At 25.7% G+C, this 16,546-nt stretch overlaps 2 protein-coding genes across 2 annotated transcripts in view; both read left to right on the forward strand.

The window, feature by feature from the left end:
• Nucleotides 1-2,887: 2,887 nt before the first annotated feature.
• Nucleotides 2,888-9,223, forward strand: LOC122710693 (dnaJ homolog subfamily C member 8). The gene is made up of 7 exons (XM_043928708.1): nucleotides 2,888-4,876; nucleotides 6,847-6,963; nucleotides 7,313-7,471; nucleotides 7,552-7,618; nucleotides 7,716-7,810; nucleotides 7,888-8,027; nucleotides 8,129-9,223. The coding sequence occupies exons 2-7, from the start codon at nucleotides 6,886-6,888 to the stop codon at nucleotides 8,361-8,363; spliced, it is 774 nt and encodes a 257-aa protein (XP_043784643.1). The 5' UTR covers nucleotides 2,888-4,876; nucleotides 6,847-6,885; the 3' UTR covers nucleotides 8,364-9,223.
• A 3,702-nt stretch (nucleotides 9,224-12,925) lies between these two features.
• Nucleotides 12,926-16,546, forward strand: part of LOC122710662 — a 57,437-nt gene continuing 53,816 nt past the window's right edge. Inside the window, exon 1 of the mRNA XM_043928644.1 lies at nucleotides 12,926-13,541. Within this exon, the coding sequence (XP_043784579.1) occupies nucleotides 13,477-13,541 (65 nt within the window). The 5' untranslated portion in view covers nucleotides 12,926-13,476. The remainder of the gene's footprint in view (nucleotides 13,542-16,546) is intronic.

Genomic DNA, 16,546 nt, shown 5'->3' on the forward strand with positions numbered 1-16,546 from the left:
TCTTCAATTTTCTTTTAAAAATTCTTCTAATTTTTAAAGAAAAAAAAATCTAAAAACTGTCCCACGACTTTTTTTAACCTCAAAACGAAATTATCTAATTCATATATATATATTAAAATAACGATAGCCATAGGTCGCACATAATATTAACATTAATATATATATATATATATATATATATATATATATATTTACATACTATAGGCAAACAAATTGAAAAACGTATTCCAAAAATATATATAAAATTGTTAATTTGATATAACAAAAACATATCATCACATCGTTGCATTTACACGCATAATATAAATATAGATACATCTACATAAAAAAAAAAAAAGAAATCATCACATCTAAACAAAACATAATTAATAATCGATAATTTACATTAACATTTGAGACAAGTACTATAATTTATTTTAATACACACTATTGTGATATTGATTTTCGTTTTAAAACGGAATACTTGACAGCCTTTAAATGATCTATCGTTAAGATATCTAGTCTTAAAGGAAATGAAAAAATAATAATAATAATAATAATAATAATAATAATAATAAAATACGAAATAATAATCTACTACGTAAGTAATAATATAAGAAATAATAATAATAATAATAATAATAATAATAATAATAATAATAATAATAATAATAATAATAATAATAATAAAATAATAATAATAACCAATGGCTGACAGCTCGAAATCAAAATGCAACATATAAATGCGCGACACACATTGAGACAAAATAAAAATGATCCATTAATTGAAAACATGGATCGTTTTCAATGTGTGTCGATGCCTAGTGACCCACACAATCTGTTCCCTCGTATGTTTACAATTCATTCTTGTATTCCAGACGTACATGACACACGAAATAGTGGATCAGAATAATACAGTTCACAGAAATGCTGGGTACAGGCGTACAAAATGAATAATAATTATTTTGAAATTTAAAAATAAACGAACAATTCAATTGTCAATTTTAAATATTGAGAAAGTAATTTGTATTCTCTTTATAAATCGATATAAAAAAAGAACGAAAGATCAAAATATAAAATTGAAAATTTAAGAATAAAAAGTCTTTTCTAGAAATTTGAGAATTAAATTTTTCCAAGGAATGAAATATTTTTCGAAGAATATTCGTTTTTTTATCGCATCGATCTCGGTTCATTAATATCGAAAACATAATATCCGCAAAATCAAATTGTAAGCAGAATTCTAAATAAATCACGAGCTTATGCAACAACCAGTGCTTTAATTGTTATTAAATTTCGTGATAATTTTGCAATTGTAATAAATTTTATCCGCTAAAACAATTAGGTCATTTACGATCTATGCTACAGTGCACTTCAAAAATATTCTGTACCAAAATTATACGTTAACAAAATCTATTCTAAAAGAGAATAATTAAAAAAAGAGATAAATTAAAATATATGATTAATTGTTCTTCCATACTCCAGAGTTTATAATTTTGCAGTGAATCAAACTTAAAAAGCTTCGAATGTAATTAAAATAATTAATAATGAATATTTAACGATAATTAACAATTTAAGAAGATTATATTTAAATTACAAAGGATAATTTGCAAGATCAAAAATTGGAAAATAAATATTTACAGTAAATTATTTCTTTGTCTGAATCCAGCAAGTCTATACACGAAACAGAATATATACTGTACTGACTATATAGAATAGTGCTTTTGTCGTAAGATATTTATCTTAGTCTATAACTCATGTAAATAAAGTAACTAAAAATATTTAAAGAAATTTTACAACACGATCAATACTATCTACACTAGCTTCATAATTTTCAATTTTCTTTATTTCATTTTGTAATATAAATAAAAATATTTTTTTCTTTCCAAATTATTTACATATATTTTTGCAAATCAATTTTTGCATCAAAAAAAATTACATAATCAAATCTATTACTTATAAAATCAAAAGAATCTGTTATCGAATGCTTAAAGATCAAAATTTAGTCAAAATCACAAAAATTATTTATAAAAATTAATGTCTTATATCTATTTTAAAATTAACGCCGAAGACCAAAAAGAAATATACATATATACTATATGTTGCATATATATATTGATATATATTAAATTATTAAATTTTATTTCTCAAATATCATGACTGGATAAATTCTATTTACAATAACATATATTATAGCAAGACAAATGAACGTTGAAATAATTCATTCGCGAAGTAACAATTGATATTTTTTATGCAAAATAAACAGAATAAAAAGAAAATATCCTCTTAGACCAATGTTAACGTTAAGGAAAAACTTAAAGTATAGTATAAAGCAAAAACGTAGCGAAGGAGTAAAGCTATACTCGATGCAATGTCTTTGAATTGATGAATATAGCAAGCGTGCTCGCCTTTTTGATGAAACTAGGAGAGTGCCAAATAGATTTTGAAAGTTTATACGTGTGTATGCGAATATTAGTGTTATATTCGCTAAATATGGCGAATATATTTGCGAATGTTATTGTCAAATTTTTATATAGTGTGTTATATCTATAATAATGTAACAAGCTTTATTTTGCTGGATTGATTGTTAATTATATACGTAAAATTTTTTTTTTATATACTTATGTGTAATTTCTTTGTATAAATTTTTTTGTAAATATTAAAAATTCAGATTTGAATTTAATACCGAATTTTCGTATAATATTTTGATAATTTTAATAATTTTTTCAATTTTAACAATTTTTCTTTTTTAATTTATAATTCATTTAATTTTTATCTATACATAACTTTTAAATTAATGAAATTAAATTGTGCATCATAGAAGAAACTCTCGTATAATACGATTCATAAATTACAATCATTATATTATAATAATAATAATATATTTTTAACAATTTTATTTTTCTAAGAATTAATTGAACACGAAATCTTAATTTCTCTAATAAAAAAAATCAATATTTAAAAAGTTAAAAATTCATTCCAGCAAAATAAATTATCGGTAATTTAAGTATAATATTATACGATGAATATATACAGATGTCTGATACGAGAGATCTACCTAATGTGTTTTAAAAAGTGTGTATATGGTAGATGTAATAACTGTATTAATGTCTCATAGAAATGTATAACATTCAATGGTGCTTTGGTTTCTCATCTTTAAGTTCTTAACGATATAAAATTAACTTAAAATAAAATCGAAAAAACACCCTTTAAAATTTCTTGTTCCCATCTTATATATGTAGGTCGAGTGTTTTTCTTTTTTGGTTGTAGTAAATTATAGTGCAATAAAATTTATAGAAATGATCCAAAAAGAAAACCTTGAGAAAATTTGCTTTGACGTAATGTACTACTTTGTAAAAATATTGAATTTCTACGAAAATCGGCAAGATATATATGAAGATCAATTACGAAATCAAAGGACCATTATCCACTGAATAAAATATACATAAGTGTACAATAACCGTTACTCGATCGATAAAAGAAAATTTATAGCTTTTCTGCGAAGAATTCGATTTTCGAAACTTCATCTTGCGCTCTTGGTAAGTGTATACATATATCGACCCATCAATGAAAAATTCGACCAATCTCTATGTCTATAACCAGTATAATTGTACGCTATTCGGCGCATGTTTTCATCTAAGCGATCTGATATTTCTGATAAGTCAGATATAACACATAACATATTCGCTTTATTACGATAAGCTTTTGGGTGCATATCGATAAATCACATAGATGTAAATTTTTACGAGCAACAAAAAAAAAATATAAATATACAAATATATATATTTTGACAGAAACTTCACGAAGAAGTTCGCGAGAATCTTGAGGAGGACCTTTAAATCGAGACTGTTCTTTTAAATGCAAACGATTCTTCAATAAAACAGTTTCATATTAAAAATGTTTAACATCGTGATCAATTTCGTGTAAAAGAATTCTAATATCTTCGTGATATTTTCTGATATATTGTACGTCGCTGCGGATCATATTAATTCGAACGTTTGAATGTTTTTAAGTACTTTCGTAGTATTCCGAACGAGAAACAGTCGTGGGAACACAGTCCATCTTGAAAACAAATGAAGAAAAAAAAAAAATTTGCAAAGAATTTAAAGATAGAGATTTTCTAATTTCGTAACTATTAGAGAATAACTATAAATTTAATTATTTTATTCGCAATTATACTGCTTGTTTCTCATTAAACAGAATCATTCCTTTCACGCATTATATATTAGAATATTAATAGAGAGAGAAATTTCTAGATATTGTTAGTACAGCTAGCTTTATGTATTTCATTGTATATAAAAGTTCGGTCATACGAGCATCGATATACATTGTATCGTATTACATTGTATAGTTGCAAATACATTTTAGAGTAAAACTTTCGAGAGATTAGTGTGCGAGAATCCAAAAATGTCAAGTCAGATCAAATTGAGAATTCATCTTATCAAAGTCCCAAAAGTATCTCATGATTCGATATCAGAATTCCTGAAAATTTAGGAAAGAGAATTTTTTTCTTTCAATTTTGTAAACGAGTATACTTCTACAATGTACAAAAATGTTATTCAATTCCTGGAAATTTTAGAAAATTTTAATATTTTCAAGAATAATTCTCGAACTATGAGATACTTTCGGGATCCGATGCGATCCGAGTTAACCCGAGCAAAGCCGATCCAAGCCGAGCCAATCCGACCCGTCCCGAGTATCCCAATATTTTCGGGTTCTTGTACATCTCTTAAGAGTAATTTTTGCTTTCAAAAGTAATTTTCACTCTCAACACAATGTCCAAAAATTATTCTCGAGAATTTTACTTTTAAATATATTCGCATTGATTATTAACCTCTCTAGAATTTGCGCGTGTGACCGGGCCTAAGATGTGCAGTTTAATAAATAAAAAATAAAAATTGTAAGAATAAGTCAATCATCAGGTTAGATCGATTGAGAGAACTACATAGAATCATAAAAATTATCTATTGTCATTTATATCACATAATCTTTGCAGTCAATAGTTATCGAGACTTTCAAATCAGTGTGTGAAATTTAAGTATACGTTTTAACATCGCGAACAATTCGCAAATGCTTTTCGAACTTCGACTATTGGTATCATTAATCGTTAGTCCGTATAGAATTTCTAATATAATCACGTGTGTGGCAAACAAGAAAAAAAGGAGATAAGCTATTGTGATGTTTGTATTGTATCGTAGAGGATTCATTTAGAAGTGCATAGTGTTGTACAGCTATATTAAATCATATATGATAATATTTCAATTTTGATCAGTTCTCATAATATAAATTTGATAATTTATTAAAGTGTAATTAAAATATAATATAAATTTTAATTGATTGTAAATTATATTATATATTTTGTGAGTATTTTTGTTTGTTAAAGTGAAAAATTTAATTTTATAAATTACGTTTAAATAATGAAGAAAATCATTTTTATAAGTATAATGCATAAATGATATATTTGATGCAAACGACGTACATTATCAAAAACAAAAAAAAAAGAGTAAAAAAACATTAATGTCCTGACTATTTCGTGTTCAACTAAAGTTTTTGATGTTTTAATAACTGCTTCAATAAAAAAATAGAATCTTAACCTTGTTGTTACTGACATTTAAAATATGTACAAAATCTGTGTTATTTTAAACAAATAGTTTAATAATTTTCTTATTTAAAAAAAACCTCACTAAATATTTGCTTTTCAAATTTTATATTAATATATATATATATATATATATTTAAAAACTCTTTAACTTTTTTACTAATAAATAATTTTGAAAAATTTACTTATTAAAGTTTCTTTTCATTTTTTTATTTTATATTTATATAAATAATATAATAAACTTACATTTATTTAATATTTTATATTAATTTTATATTATATATAATATAAAATATATATATTATATATATATTATATTTTATTTTATATTGATTCAAGAAATCTAAATTTAAAATATCGAAATTGATCATATTATTGAAAGAGTTAAAAAAAATTTTTATTTTGTGACAACAAATGTTAAGATTCTTTGAAAAAAGAATTCATTAAAAAAATATAGAATTAAAAAAAAAAACAGAAAATAGGCGGCGAGTTGTATAATGTCGATGTATGTAAGTAAAAACAATTAGTTTGCAATTCATGTAACTAGTTAACAGATGAACGTGACGTATGTTAATAAGTAAAGAAAATGTTACAAGGAAACTGTGTGTTTATAATCGCGTTCCTTAAACAGACTGGCTCTCATAGATAACATTAAAAATAATGCGTTTATGTATGAACTGGTGTTCAATAGTACACGATTAGCTATTAGATATCATGCTAGATTAGTAAAAATAATATGCTATATGTTATAGTGTTGTACTAGTATTTACACCTTCCTATTTACGCATTCTGTATTTCCTAATGGAAGATAGAAAGTAGTTATATGTACATGCTAGACTAGTCATAAAAATTAGTGTTAGTCCATTGATTTGAAAAAATCTTATGCAGTGTATATTAAATGTACGATTTTAATTTCGTTTACTATATCTTTGTTACCGCTATAAAACTTCACTTGTTTATTGGTTGTTAAGCTTTGTTAATAAAATATTATAAGATTTTAAAAGACTATTTAATTCAATTTAAATTCCTTTCATTTCCAATTATATATATTGTATATAACATATATATATAATTTTATTAAATCTTTGTTTTATTTATATAAGTTATATAATATTACTTATACTTATTGTTAAATTAATTTAATTAATTTAATTTATCGATCAATTACTAAATTTTTCTATGAGTGAATATAAGAGTAATAAATTTTTGCATCAATTTTCTTGAATAAATAGAACAAAAGTGAATTTACTCGGAATGTTAAATTTTAACAGGCGGCACTACTAACAGCATGGAAGTTAGTAACAATCAAAATGGCTGCTACCAACTCGAATATATCCAGTGATAGTCCAACTAAGAAAGAGGACGAATTCAATGAATTTTATTCCGAAGTATGTAAATTCAGAATGATGTGATACCGTTAGAATATTCACCTGTGTAAAAATCAATTTTTGATATAATTCTCGATTATATAACTGTAAATACTTTTACCTTATTTTAAGGGTTAACAAACGTCACTATGTATGCTTTAAACAATAATAATAAATCGTATTTAAAGTACAATATATTATATAGTTTTTCGTTATTTAAAAACTAATACCTGTCATTTCTTAAAATATTATAAAGTGAATTGCTTTTTTAATAAACTTTCGAGTTATAAATAAGCCTAACCTGTACGAATATATTCGCGCCCAAACAAATAGATATTTTATGAGCTGTAAAAAATTCTCTTTCTTCTAGGTAAAAGAAATAGAAAAAAGAGATTCGGTTTTAACTCCTAAACAACAAATCGACAGATTATTACGACCCGGATCGTCTTATTTTAATTTAAATCCTTTTGAAGTATTACAAATTGATCCATCCACTTCTATAGATGAAATCAAAAAAAAATATCGACGTGTAAGTTAATTTTCTTTTTTATTATAATGTATAAATTTTATAATATATGTTAATAATTATAATATATTTTTATTTTATAGATGTCAATTCTTGTACATCCTGATAAAAATCAAGATGATGCAGAACGTGCACAACAAGCATTTGAAAGTATATATCAATTTTTATTTCATAGAATGATAAATGTTCAATTTATAAATATTATTTGTTTGATTATTTATAAGTATTATTTGTTTGATTGTATTAGTTGTTAACAAAGCATGGAAAACATTGGAAAATGAAGAAACTAGAGCTAAATGCATGGATGTTATTGAAGAAGCAAAAGCTAGAACTGATCATATGGTATGAATAATGAATCTTTTTTATTTTATATAAAAAATATATATGTGTAATAAATATAATGGTTGTAAATTTATTAGATTGCAGAAAAAAAGAAAAAAATGAAAAAAGAAGGAAAAACAGAAAGTGCAAATATACTTGAAGAAGAGACAGAAGAAGGTTACAAGCATGCAGTTTGGGTTATGACAATGAAACTCTTTGCTGATATGGAAAGAAGAAGGTTAATTTAAAAAATAATAATAATAATAATAATAATTCAAAAGTTCACAAAATCGATCGAATTATTTGTAATTTATTTTTTTCTTTTTCTTTCTTGTATAGGAGAGAATTAGCAACTAGAGATGCAGAACAACGTAAAAGGAAACGAGAAGAAGAATTATCTGCAGAAGCACAAGCTGCATTAGAACGTGAGTGGCAAAAAAATTTTGAGGAATCTCGACAATCAAGAGTTGATAGTTGGAAAGCTTTTCAATCTGGTGCTAATGCCACAAAACAAAAGAAAGCAAAAAAATTAAAAGCTTTTAGGCCTCCTAAAACGAAAGCTGAATCACGATAATTATATAATTGTTCCTGATGCCTGACATAGATTCTTTCATTTGATATATTTCATATTTCTTGCAAAAAAAAGTAGTTTAAATAGCATGTTCTCACTATGTGATATCAGATTTCTGAATTTATTAAAACTAATTGGAATTGTTCTTGTTTAAAATTTATTTGTTAATTAAAAATTTGCGATTTAAATCTAGTTAAATATACATCAAAATCAGGTATCAAAGTAGAGAATTAGTTGTAAACAGAATGAATACATTGAGCAGCAAAGTGTGAGTATGGTTAATGTATGTATCTTAAGAATAATTTGTATGTTTGTTGAATGTATATGTATGTATGAACGTATATAGTTGTGATATACTTACATGGCCCGAGTAAGTTCAACTTTAATATAATACCTTAACCTGATTTAATTATTGCATAAAACTTAAGATTATATACATTTGTATTATAAATTGTTGGATAACAAATGTCAATTTTATGATATACATGTACCTCATATTTTTATCTGAAATATACAATGACATGATACAATACTTTGAAAAAGAAAAATATTCAAGTTGTCAAATTTGTCAAATGAAATTTAAATTGATATTTATAAAATTTTTATATGTTTCTCAAATTATTATTGAGAACATTTGTATATACTGAAGCAATAATTCAAATAATTTAATGAATATTGTTATATTTTAATGTTAATATGTGTTAAAATGATTTGAAGCACAATATAGTACAAAGGTAAAGTATAAATTTTCTTTTATTGAACATAACCTCTGATAATATAATAATATTAAAAAGTTCTATTTTATATAATGGTATCATGAATGCACATAATGCTACGTAAAATTGTGTGATATAATCATTATATTGTTTTAAAAAAATATATTCCATTTATATTTTATACATACGTAATGTGAATGAAGTAAAATGTTCTTCATAGTTGTTTTCTTTATTGTTTCACTTTTAACAAATAACTTGTTTCTACAATCAAATTTAACAACTAAATTTTTTTCACTACTGACAATACACTAATCAAATTGAATCTTTTTAATCGCTTCTTCCCGCTGTTTCTCGATCGTTTCAAATACACTACGAGTAACAATGGATCATCTATATATGAAATATTTTGATGTATATTTCGTTTAAAAATCAAGATATAAACAAAGTATGCTTATTTGATTTAAAAAAATTCATATAAGCAAGATGATACATAATATATATTACGTTTCTATCATGAAAATAACTTAACGGGCCATGTAAATATAACTTCCGGTTTTCAAATAGATATATTCGCATAATGAATGTTATATCTTAACATACACTTGGTCCAATCGTAATTTATAAGATTATTGTAAAGAGAAAATTTTTAAAGTGTAAGTCATTGCACTTTTCATTGCAAGTCACTTTGAATAGTCTTATTAACATATGAAAGTAAATGTCGTACAAGTGCAATCGTGAGAATAAATGAATGAAAGAATGTGTATATAAAAAATGAAATTTTTATTAAAGACATAAAATCGAATTAATCATAATGCGATATAATTTTTATTTTTTATTTTTTTTCATAAAATGAGATTTTCTACGATGCCATAAATTTCAATATATAATTTCGAATTATATAAAATTTATATCAGTCCAATATATTCGATTTATTACGATTTAAAAAAAACTAAGCTTTAAACATTACTCTCGAAAAATGCATTTATTTATAATGTATTTATAATAATGAATATAATGAAAGAAATCAAAAAATTCATGATTTTTATTTATGTATAAAAATATTAATAAGTTATAATTATTGGATGAAATTATAATGAAAATTATAATGAAAGTTATGATTATTTAAAAAATTAATTTTGTTTCAATTGATTTTAATTCATTCACTCGTAAGAGTTAACTATAAATAAATATATCATAGTATTATTTAATATGATAAAAAATATTTTGTAAAATATAAGTCATTAATGATAATTTGTGTTTTTTAATTCGAAAATTTTTTATTAATGTATTCGTCTTGTACATTATAACGTCCGATGAGATAAAATGTAAATATAATACAAATCGAGTATTCGTAATTTAATAATTCCACTCAGAGTGTATGAAAAATATGCTAACATTTATGTGACTGAATTAATTCGATGTGAAAATTTTTTCTAAATATAAAATTAAAATAATTAAATATAAAAATACAATGGAATAATATAATATATAAAAAATATAAAAATTGTAGGAAAATTAAGCAATTCATGTTCAATTTCTTTGTTTATATAAATGTATAAATTTTTTATACACTCTATAGATATAATTAGTAATCAAAATAAAAAATGAATAAAAGACTTCACTTTATATACACATGATTGTGTTTTATAAATAATGTTTTGTAAGTAAATAATCTCAATAACATTTTTTAATTTTACTCAAATTGTGTTAATAATATTAAATATAATTAATAATAATAATTATCATATTGTCTTTCTTTTTTTATTTTTTGCATGTGCATGTTGAATAATTTAATATTTTATTTTATTTTAATAAATAAAAAAATATTACAATTTTTTATGTATAATGATCTATTCAATTCTTATTTGCTTAACAATTTTGTTGCTATGTATTTCAAACCTGCTGCACTAGCAATGACTTACGATCAAATGCATCTTACGTGACTGTACACTTCCATCCGGAGTGTGAACGTGAATCGCATATAGAAATATATTATCCAAAACTATACATAGAAAGAAATATATCTTTTATTTATTTAATTTAACAAAAATATTTCTATTTATTTTATTTATATTTTGTTATATTCAACAATATTAATTTTTTTCTTAAAATTTAAAATTTGTTGTACATATATTACTATAATTTTTATATATTATAATAATTATATGTATTATAAATATTTGATGTTAATTTTATAGTAATTTTAAAATTTTATGAAAACAATTTTATAAAATTATTTTTTTATATCTATTTACAGCAAATTTATTGAAAATATTTAATTTTTATTTTATAAATTAGATTAAAATAGATTAAAAATAATATAATTTACTCATATTATATAAACAAATACATTTTAAATGCTTTATTAGAATCAAAAAATTATTTATATTTTATTAAAGAAAAAATTTAAAAATATATCTTTAAAATTATAATCAAAATTAAAAAATATATAATGTCAAATAGATTCATTAGTACACTTACAAACATCTTAAATAAACCGAATAAGAAGTAGTCAATCAGAGATATTTCACTTAACGAACTGTACTTTCTTCAAACATTAGCATTTTCTATTTAAACATTTACAGTCATTTAAATTTCATATATTTTCATAAAGATTGTTAATATATTTTAATAAAAAAAAGAATATTTTTGAATTAGATTATAATATTTATGAAAAATGAATTTTAAAAATAATTATTATATGTAAAATAAAATTCATAATAAATAAAGTGGTATTAAGTATGTAATACTAGGATTCAGAATAGGTGAAAGTAAAAGACAATCTTCATAAAGGAAATTATGTTAATAATACTTTCATCGTATAAGCAAACATTTTATTTATTTTTTTTTCTTTTTTTAAATTCAAACCATATAACATATTGCCTTATTAACATTACAGAAATAATATAAGATTTATCACAATTTCGTATATTGAAGATCCCAATACTCAAAAAGATCGCGTTTGCTCCAAAAGAACTTTATATTCGAGCAATCGATCTGAATATATATATATATATAATAAGTAAGTTTTTACCGTTGCATGTGTGCATAGATGATGAAATGTGTTCGTGTAACGTTTACGCACGACTAGCCAGGATAAATATCGATGTATAAGAATCGATACACGAATGAAAGGAACCATTCTTCTTTGTAGCACCGCTCACACACACACTAATCAAAGAAATATTATTTTTGTACATATAGTCGGATAGAAGAACGTGTTCGTACGACTGTTTCACGAATGATACATAAATGTCTCCGTTTGTATACGTGGACCGTTACACAGATGGAAATCACATGTCGGTATATATCCCCAACGCAGGTAAACGGAAATGCGTCTGAACGTGAGTCAAACGCATCGGTGTAGCACGAAGCACACTAACCTATCCTTTTACAAGCAAAGTATATATCAACGTCTGCATGTTGTGTTGGCGAAAAGGGAAAAGTCCTCGCGTGTATTTTTTTCTAATAAGCCAAAGAAAGCAAGTACATACACAGATATGGTAAACATTCACGTTCATTGAAATGTATACGTGCAAGAAAATATGCAAATGAAAGGAACACCATCTACCTGTACATACGCGAAAGACACGTGTGTCATCACGCAACACAAGCGCGACTGGTGTCAATCTAGCGTACTTCTATATATATGTATATACAACCGCGTGGAACCTGTTCGTACACAATATAGTTAAAGATAAATATCGCATGTATATGTATATCATTGTGCCGTAGTATTAGTGGAAAAATTTATATATATGAGTGTATACGACAACCGAAAGATAGCGGTGTATACAGTGGTTAATAGCATCTCTACGCTACTTTGACAGTGTTGAGCGTTGCAGGTAGAAGAAACGCGTTTCGTCCGCGACAAACGAGCATTTACGACAACGACGGCCCGGTACACACAAGTAAAAGAAAAATGGTGGTGTGCGTAGCTGTGCACAGGTAGAAGGAACAGCGGCAACAGAGGCAGAGGTGCGGCGTGACCGTTTCTCGCTGCGACACTACACGAGACTGCAGTGAGTTGGTCGCTGCCGTGCGTCGCTCTTCACTGCTTTTCGATCGATACGAACGATCGATTGCTCTGGGCCAGCCGTAGATCGTAGAAAATCGATGTAGACTCGCAACCTGTTACGCTACCGGCACGATCTTGGATATATCGGCTTCAACACGCACCATTCTTGTGGCAGTATTAGCCTTGACGGGCGCCAGCTAACCTGGACATATACTTAACTTGTACAGCTAGCGCGCATTCACACGTGGATCGTGAGTGCGCGGCATCGGTACGTGAATTCGAATCGAGGAAAGTATCCTTAACGGTCGGATGATAGGAGAAAAGTGGCGTCGATATGTGACCTGTGATCGTGTGTCAACAGTGTGCTGGCCAGCGGAGCACCATGTCGACGATGGACGTGTTTCGCATCGCGCAACAGGGACCGCCGACTACTGAAGAGGAACAAGGGTAACGTTTATCAAAAGTGTTATTTTGCGATTTAGGATTAATCTAATCCTTTGCTTTCGTGCAAAAAAAGGATAATCTTTCTATTTCGTGAGAAGAGTTCAAAGGAATTTACGTGATTGGTCAATACGAGTGATTGTTCTGGAAGATCCAATAGGAATGTTTTTGTTCAAGTTTCAGTTACGTATTACTCGACTCAGAATACATTTTTAAAAGTGATCGTTTCGAAGAGAGGGGAGGTATAGTCGATAGGAATCGTCATGTTGGAATGTCATTTAGTTAAGTGTTTCTGTGGAAGATTTGACAGACATTTTAAATTTTTATTTAAAAATTTATATACCAAAAGAATTTTTTTCATTTCTGTTAGATAGAATGATCAAATCCCGCTACGAGATTGACACTTGGACGAACATCGTTAGAAACGAATCGTTCCTTATTTATTTGTCTTTATATATCTCCATGACCGTTTACAGTTTATCAAAAGGATTTGCGTTATACTTTCTACGCTGCTCGAGGCAATAAACCTCGACGAATACGAACCAGCAGAACAACTGTCGAATACTGAATCGTCGGAAATAAGACGTTCGCGAGAAACCTGTTTTAGCACTATTCAGAATTTCTATATCAACCAAGCAAATTAAAATACGGTAAATCGTGTCTCTGTCTCATTTCTTAAAACATCTTTTTAGAATATTTTAAATGATTTTATTATGAATAATAATTTTTTACGTTTGATTAAGAATCAATAAAATATTTCTTTGAATAAATATTGAACTTTTTGATAAATATTTTTAAAAAATAAGTTTTAATATTGTGTCTTGTACTAAAATAATAAACTATAGTGAAATCAATTATTGGTTAGGTTAGGTGTATGTGCATTCGACTAATTTTTTTGAAAATTAAATAATATCGTCAATACAATTTCCGTGATTCCAATCTTATTTTGAATCATATCTTCCATTCTGCATATGAATTATATCTTTTATGATATTTCATAAAATCTTCAAGAAGTAATTGCATTTTTTTTATTATCTGAACTTTTCTGGCGCCAATTAAACAAGCGTATAATTAAACAAATGTTCAGATAACGTGCATATACTTTTTAATGTTATCTTACCATATAATTTACTTGATATTGCTACCATAATTGTTCATATGCTTTAAACGTTCTTTCTATTCCATCTTATTTTTCATAAACTAATATATCTCGTTTCATAAACGATATAAGATAAATTCAATTTATAATGGACCAATAGACAACAAATACGATTCATAGCACGAACTTGAAAGAACGATTCAATGGTGTATACATTCAGGCACTAATGATTCAATTTAAATCGAGCTCGTGATCACCGATTCCACAGGTGGCTATCGGCGAATAGAAAATACGAAAAGCTTCCATATAAAGGTAGCACCACGATATTAGTCACGTTTCTCGACGGTCTCTCTCCCTTCTCTCTCTCTCAATGTCAATGACTGCTCCCTCAGGGCTAGCTGTGACCCCCCGTGCGAACGAGAGTCTCGTCTTTCTGTATGTCGTAGCATATAGCAGGAGTCAAGTGGAATGGCGCTTTCACACGAAGCCATAAAGAAGTCGTGATTATTTATATTATCTATATGTATACACGTATTGTGTCTGAAACGATGGTACAAATTTCTAAATATATGAAATAGGTATAAAAATAGGTAATATTTTTAACTCTGCTGTTTTGTTTGGTTCAATTTGACCTATTATGCAAAAAAAATCATATGATATTTGTTTTTGATAAAATTTATATTTTCCTTATTATATTTTAAATATCAACTTACATAAAACTTTTTAAGTCCTTGTCCTAAGATTTTTGAGAAATAAATAATGAATTGTATTGTTACAACATTAATAATGTAATTAAATTTTATTTTTGCAAATTAATTTAACAATATAATTTAATTGTTTGTATATAGACTTTCATTTGTATATAAAAAATTGATGATGCATCAAAATAAATATATTAATATTATATAATTCTTTATTTTTGATTATAAAATTATCTTAATACTTTTCAAATATTAAAGAAATATATTATTAATAGTAAAATATAAAAAAAATTATAAAATATATAAAAAAATATTTAAAAATTTTGTTAGTAAAGTAATTACCAAGTTATATAAAACAAAATCATAAAATATTGTTGTCTGGTAAGAATTATGATATTTGAGCCAAACGAAATAATAGTAGAGATAATCATATTTCCCGCCGTAACTTCAGCGCGCGAATTATAATCTAATTTAAATTTAGAAAATTTAATTAATAAAGAAAAGGATTTTTTTGAAATTTATTTGAAAATATATTTTCAAATATTATTATTTGAAAATAGCATGAAATATTCTATAAAAAATTAATAATTGGAAGAAATTTTTCGAAAAAAATTTCCTATGAGTTTTGCCGAGTTTTCATTGGAAATTTCTGTATAACTTATCAACTTATAACTAAGGAGATATTATCGAAACCAGTTCAGGTTCCATTACGACTTTCACTGAAAATTATCTCTACGTAAATATCTCATCGACAAAACTTTGGACAGTAATAGGTAATCCAATAATCCTTTTTCGCGTAGATTTATCGCGGTTGTTCTTAACAATTTAATATTAACTCTATAATCAATTGAATTTATAATATTATTTATCAATTGTATTATTATTTATATTTTTGCGACTCACGCGTGGAGATATTAATGCAAGTGAGATCGAAGTAATACTCTCGGAGAAACGAACCTTAAACCTTAAGGTTGACTAACGGGACTTCCGGCGTCCGTACGTACTACACTGCATACAGTGATTGCCGTTGCAATTCCTGTGATCCGTAATATACCGTATTTGACGGAATGTTGATAAAAAATTTTGTTGATAAAGAATTAGAAATATGTGCCGTCATATTTCCTTTCAAATCTCGCTATAATACAATCGATAGTTGATAACTTTAACCTCTATATTCTTTACATAATATATCTCATTTGATCTTTTTTTTT

The sequence above is a fragment of the Apis laboriosa genome, unplaced genomic scaffold (assembly GCF_014066325.1).
Source record: "Apis laboriosa isolate Shangri-la unplaced genomic scaffold, ASM1406632v1 scaffold14_cov150, whole genome shotgun sequence".
In the NCBI taxonomy this organism is placed as follows: Eukaryota; Metazoa; Arthropoda; class Insecta; order Hymenoptera; family Apidae; genus Apis; species Apis laboriosa.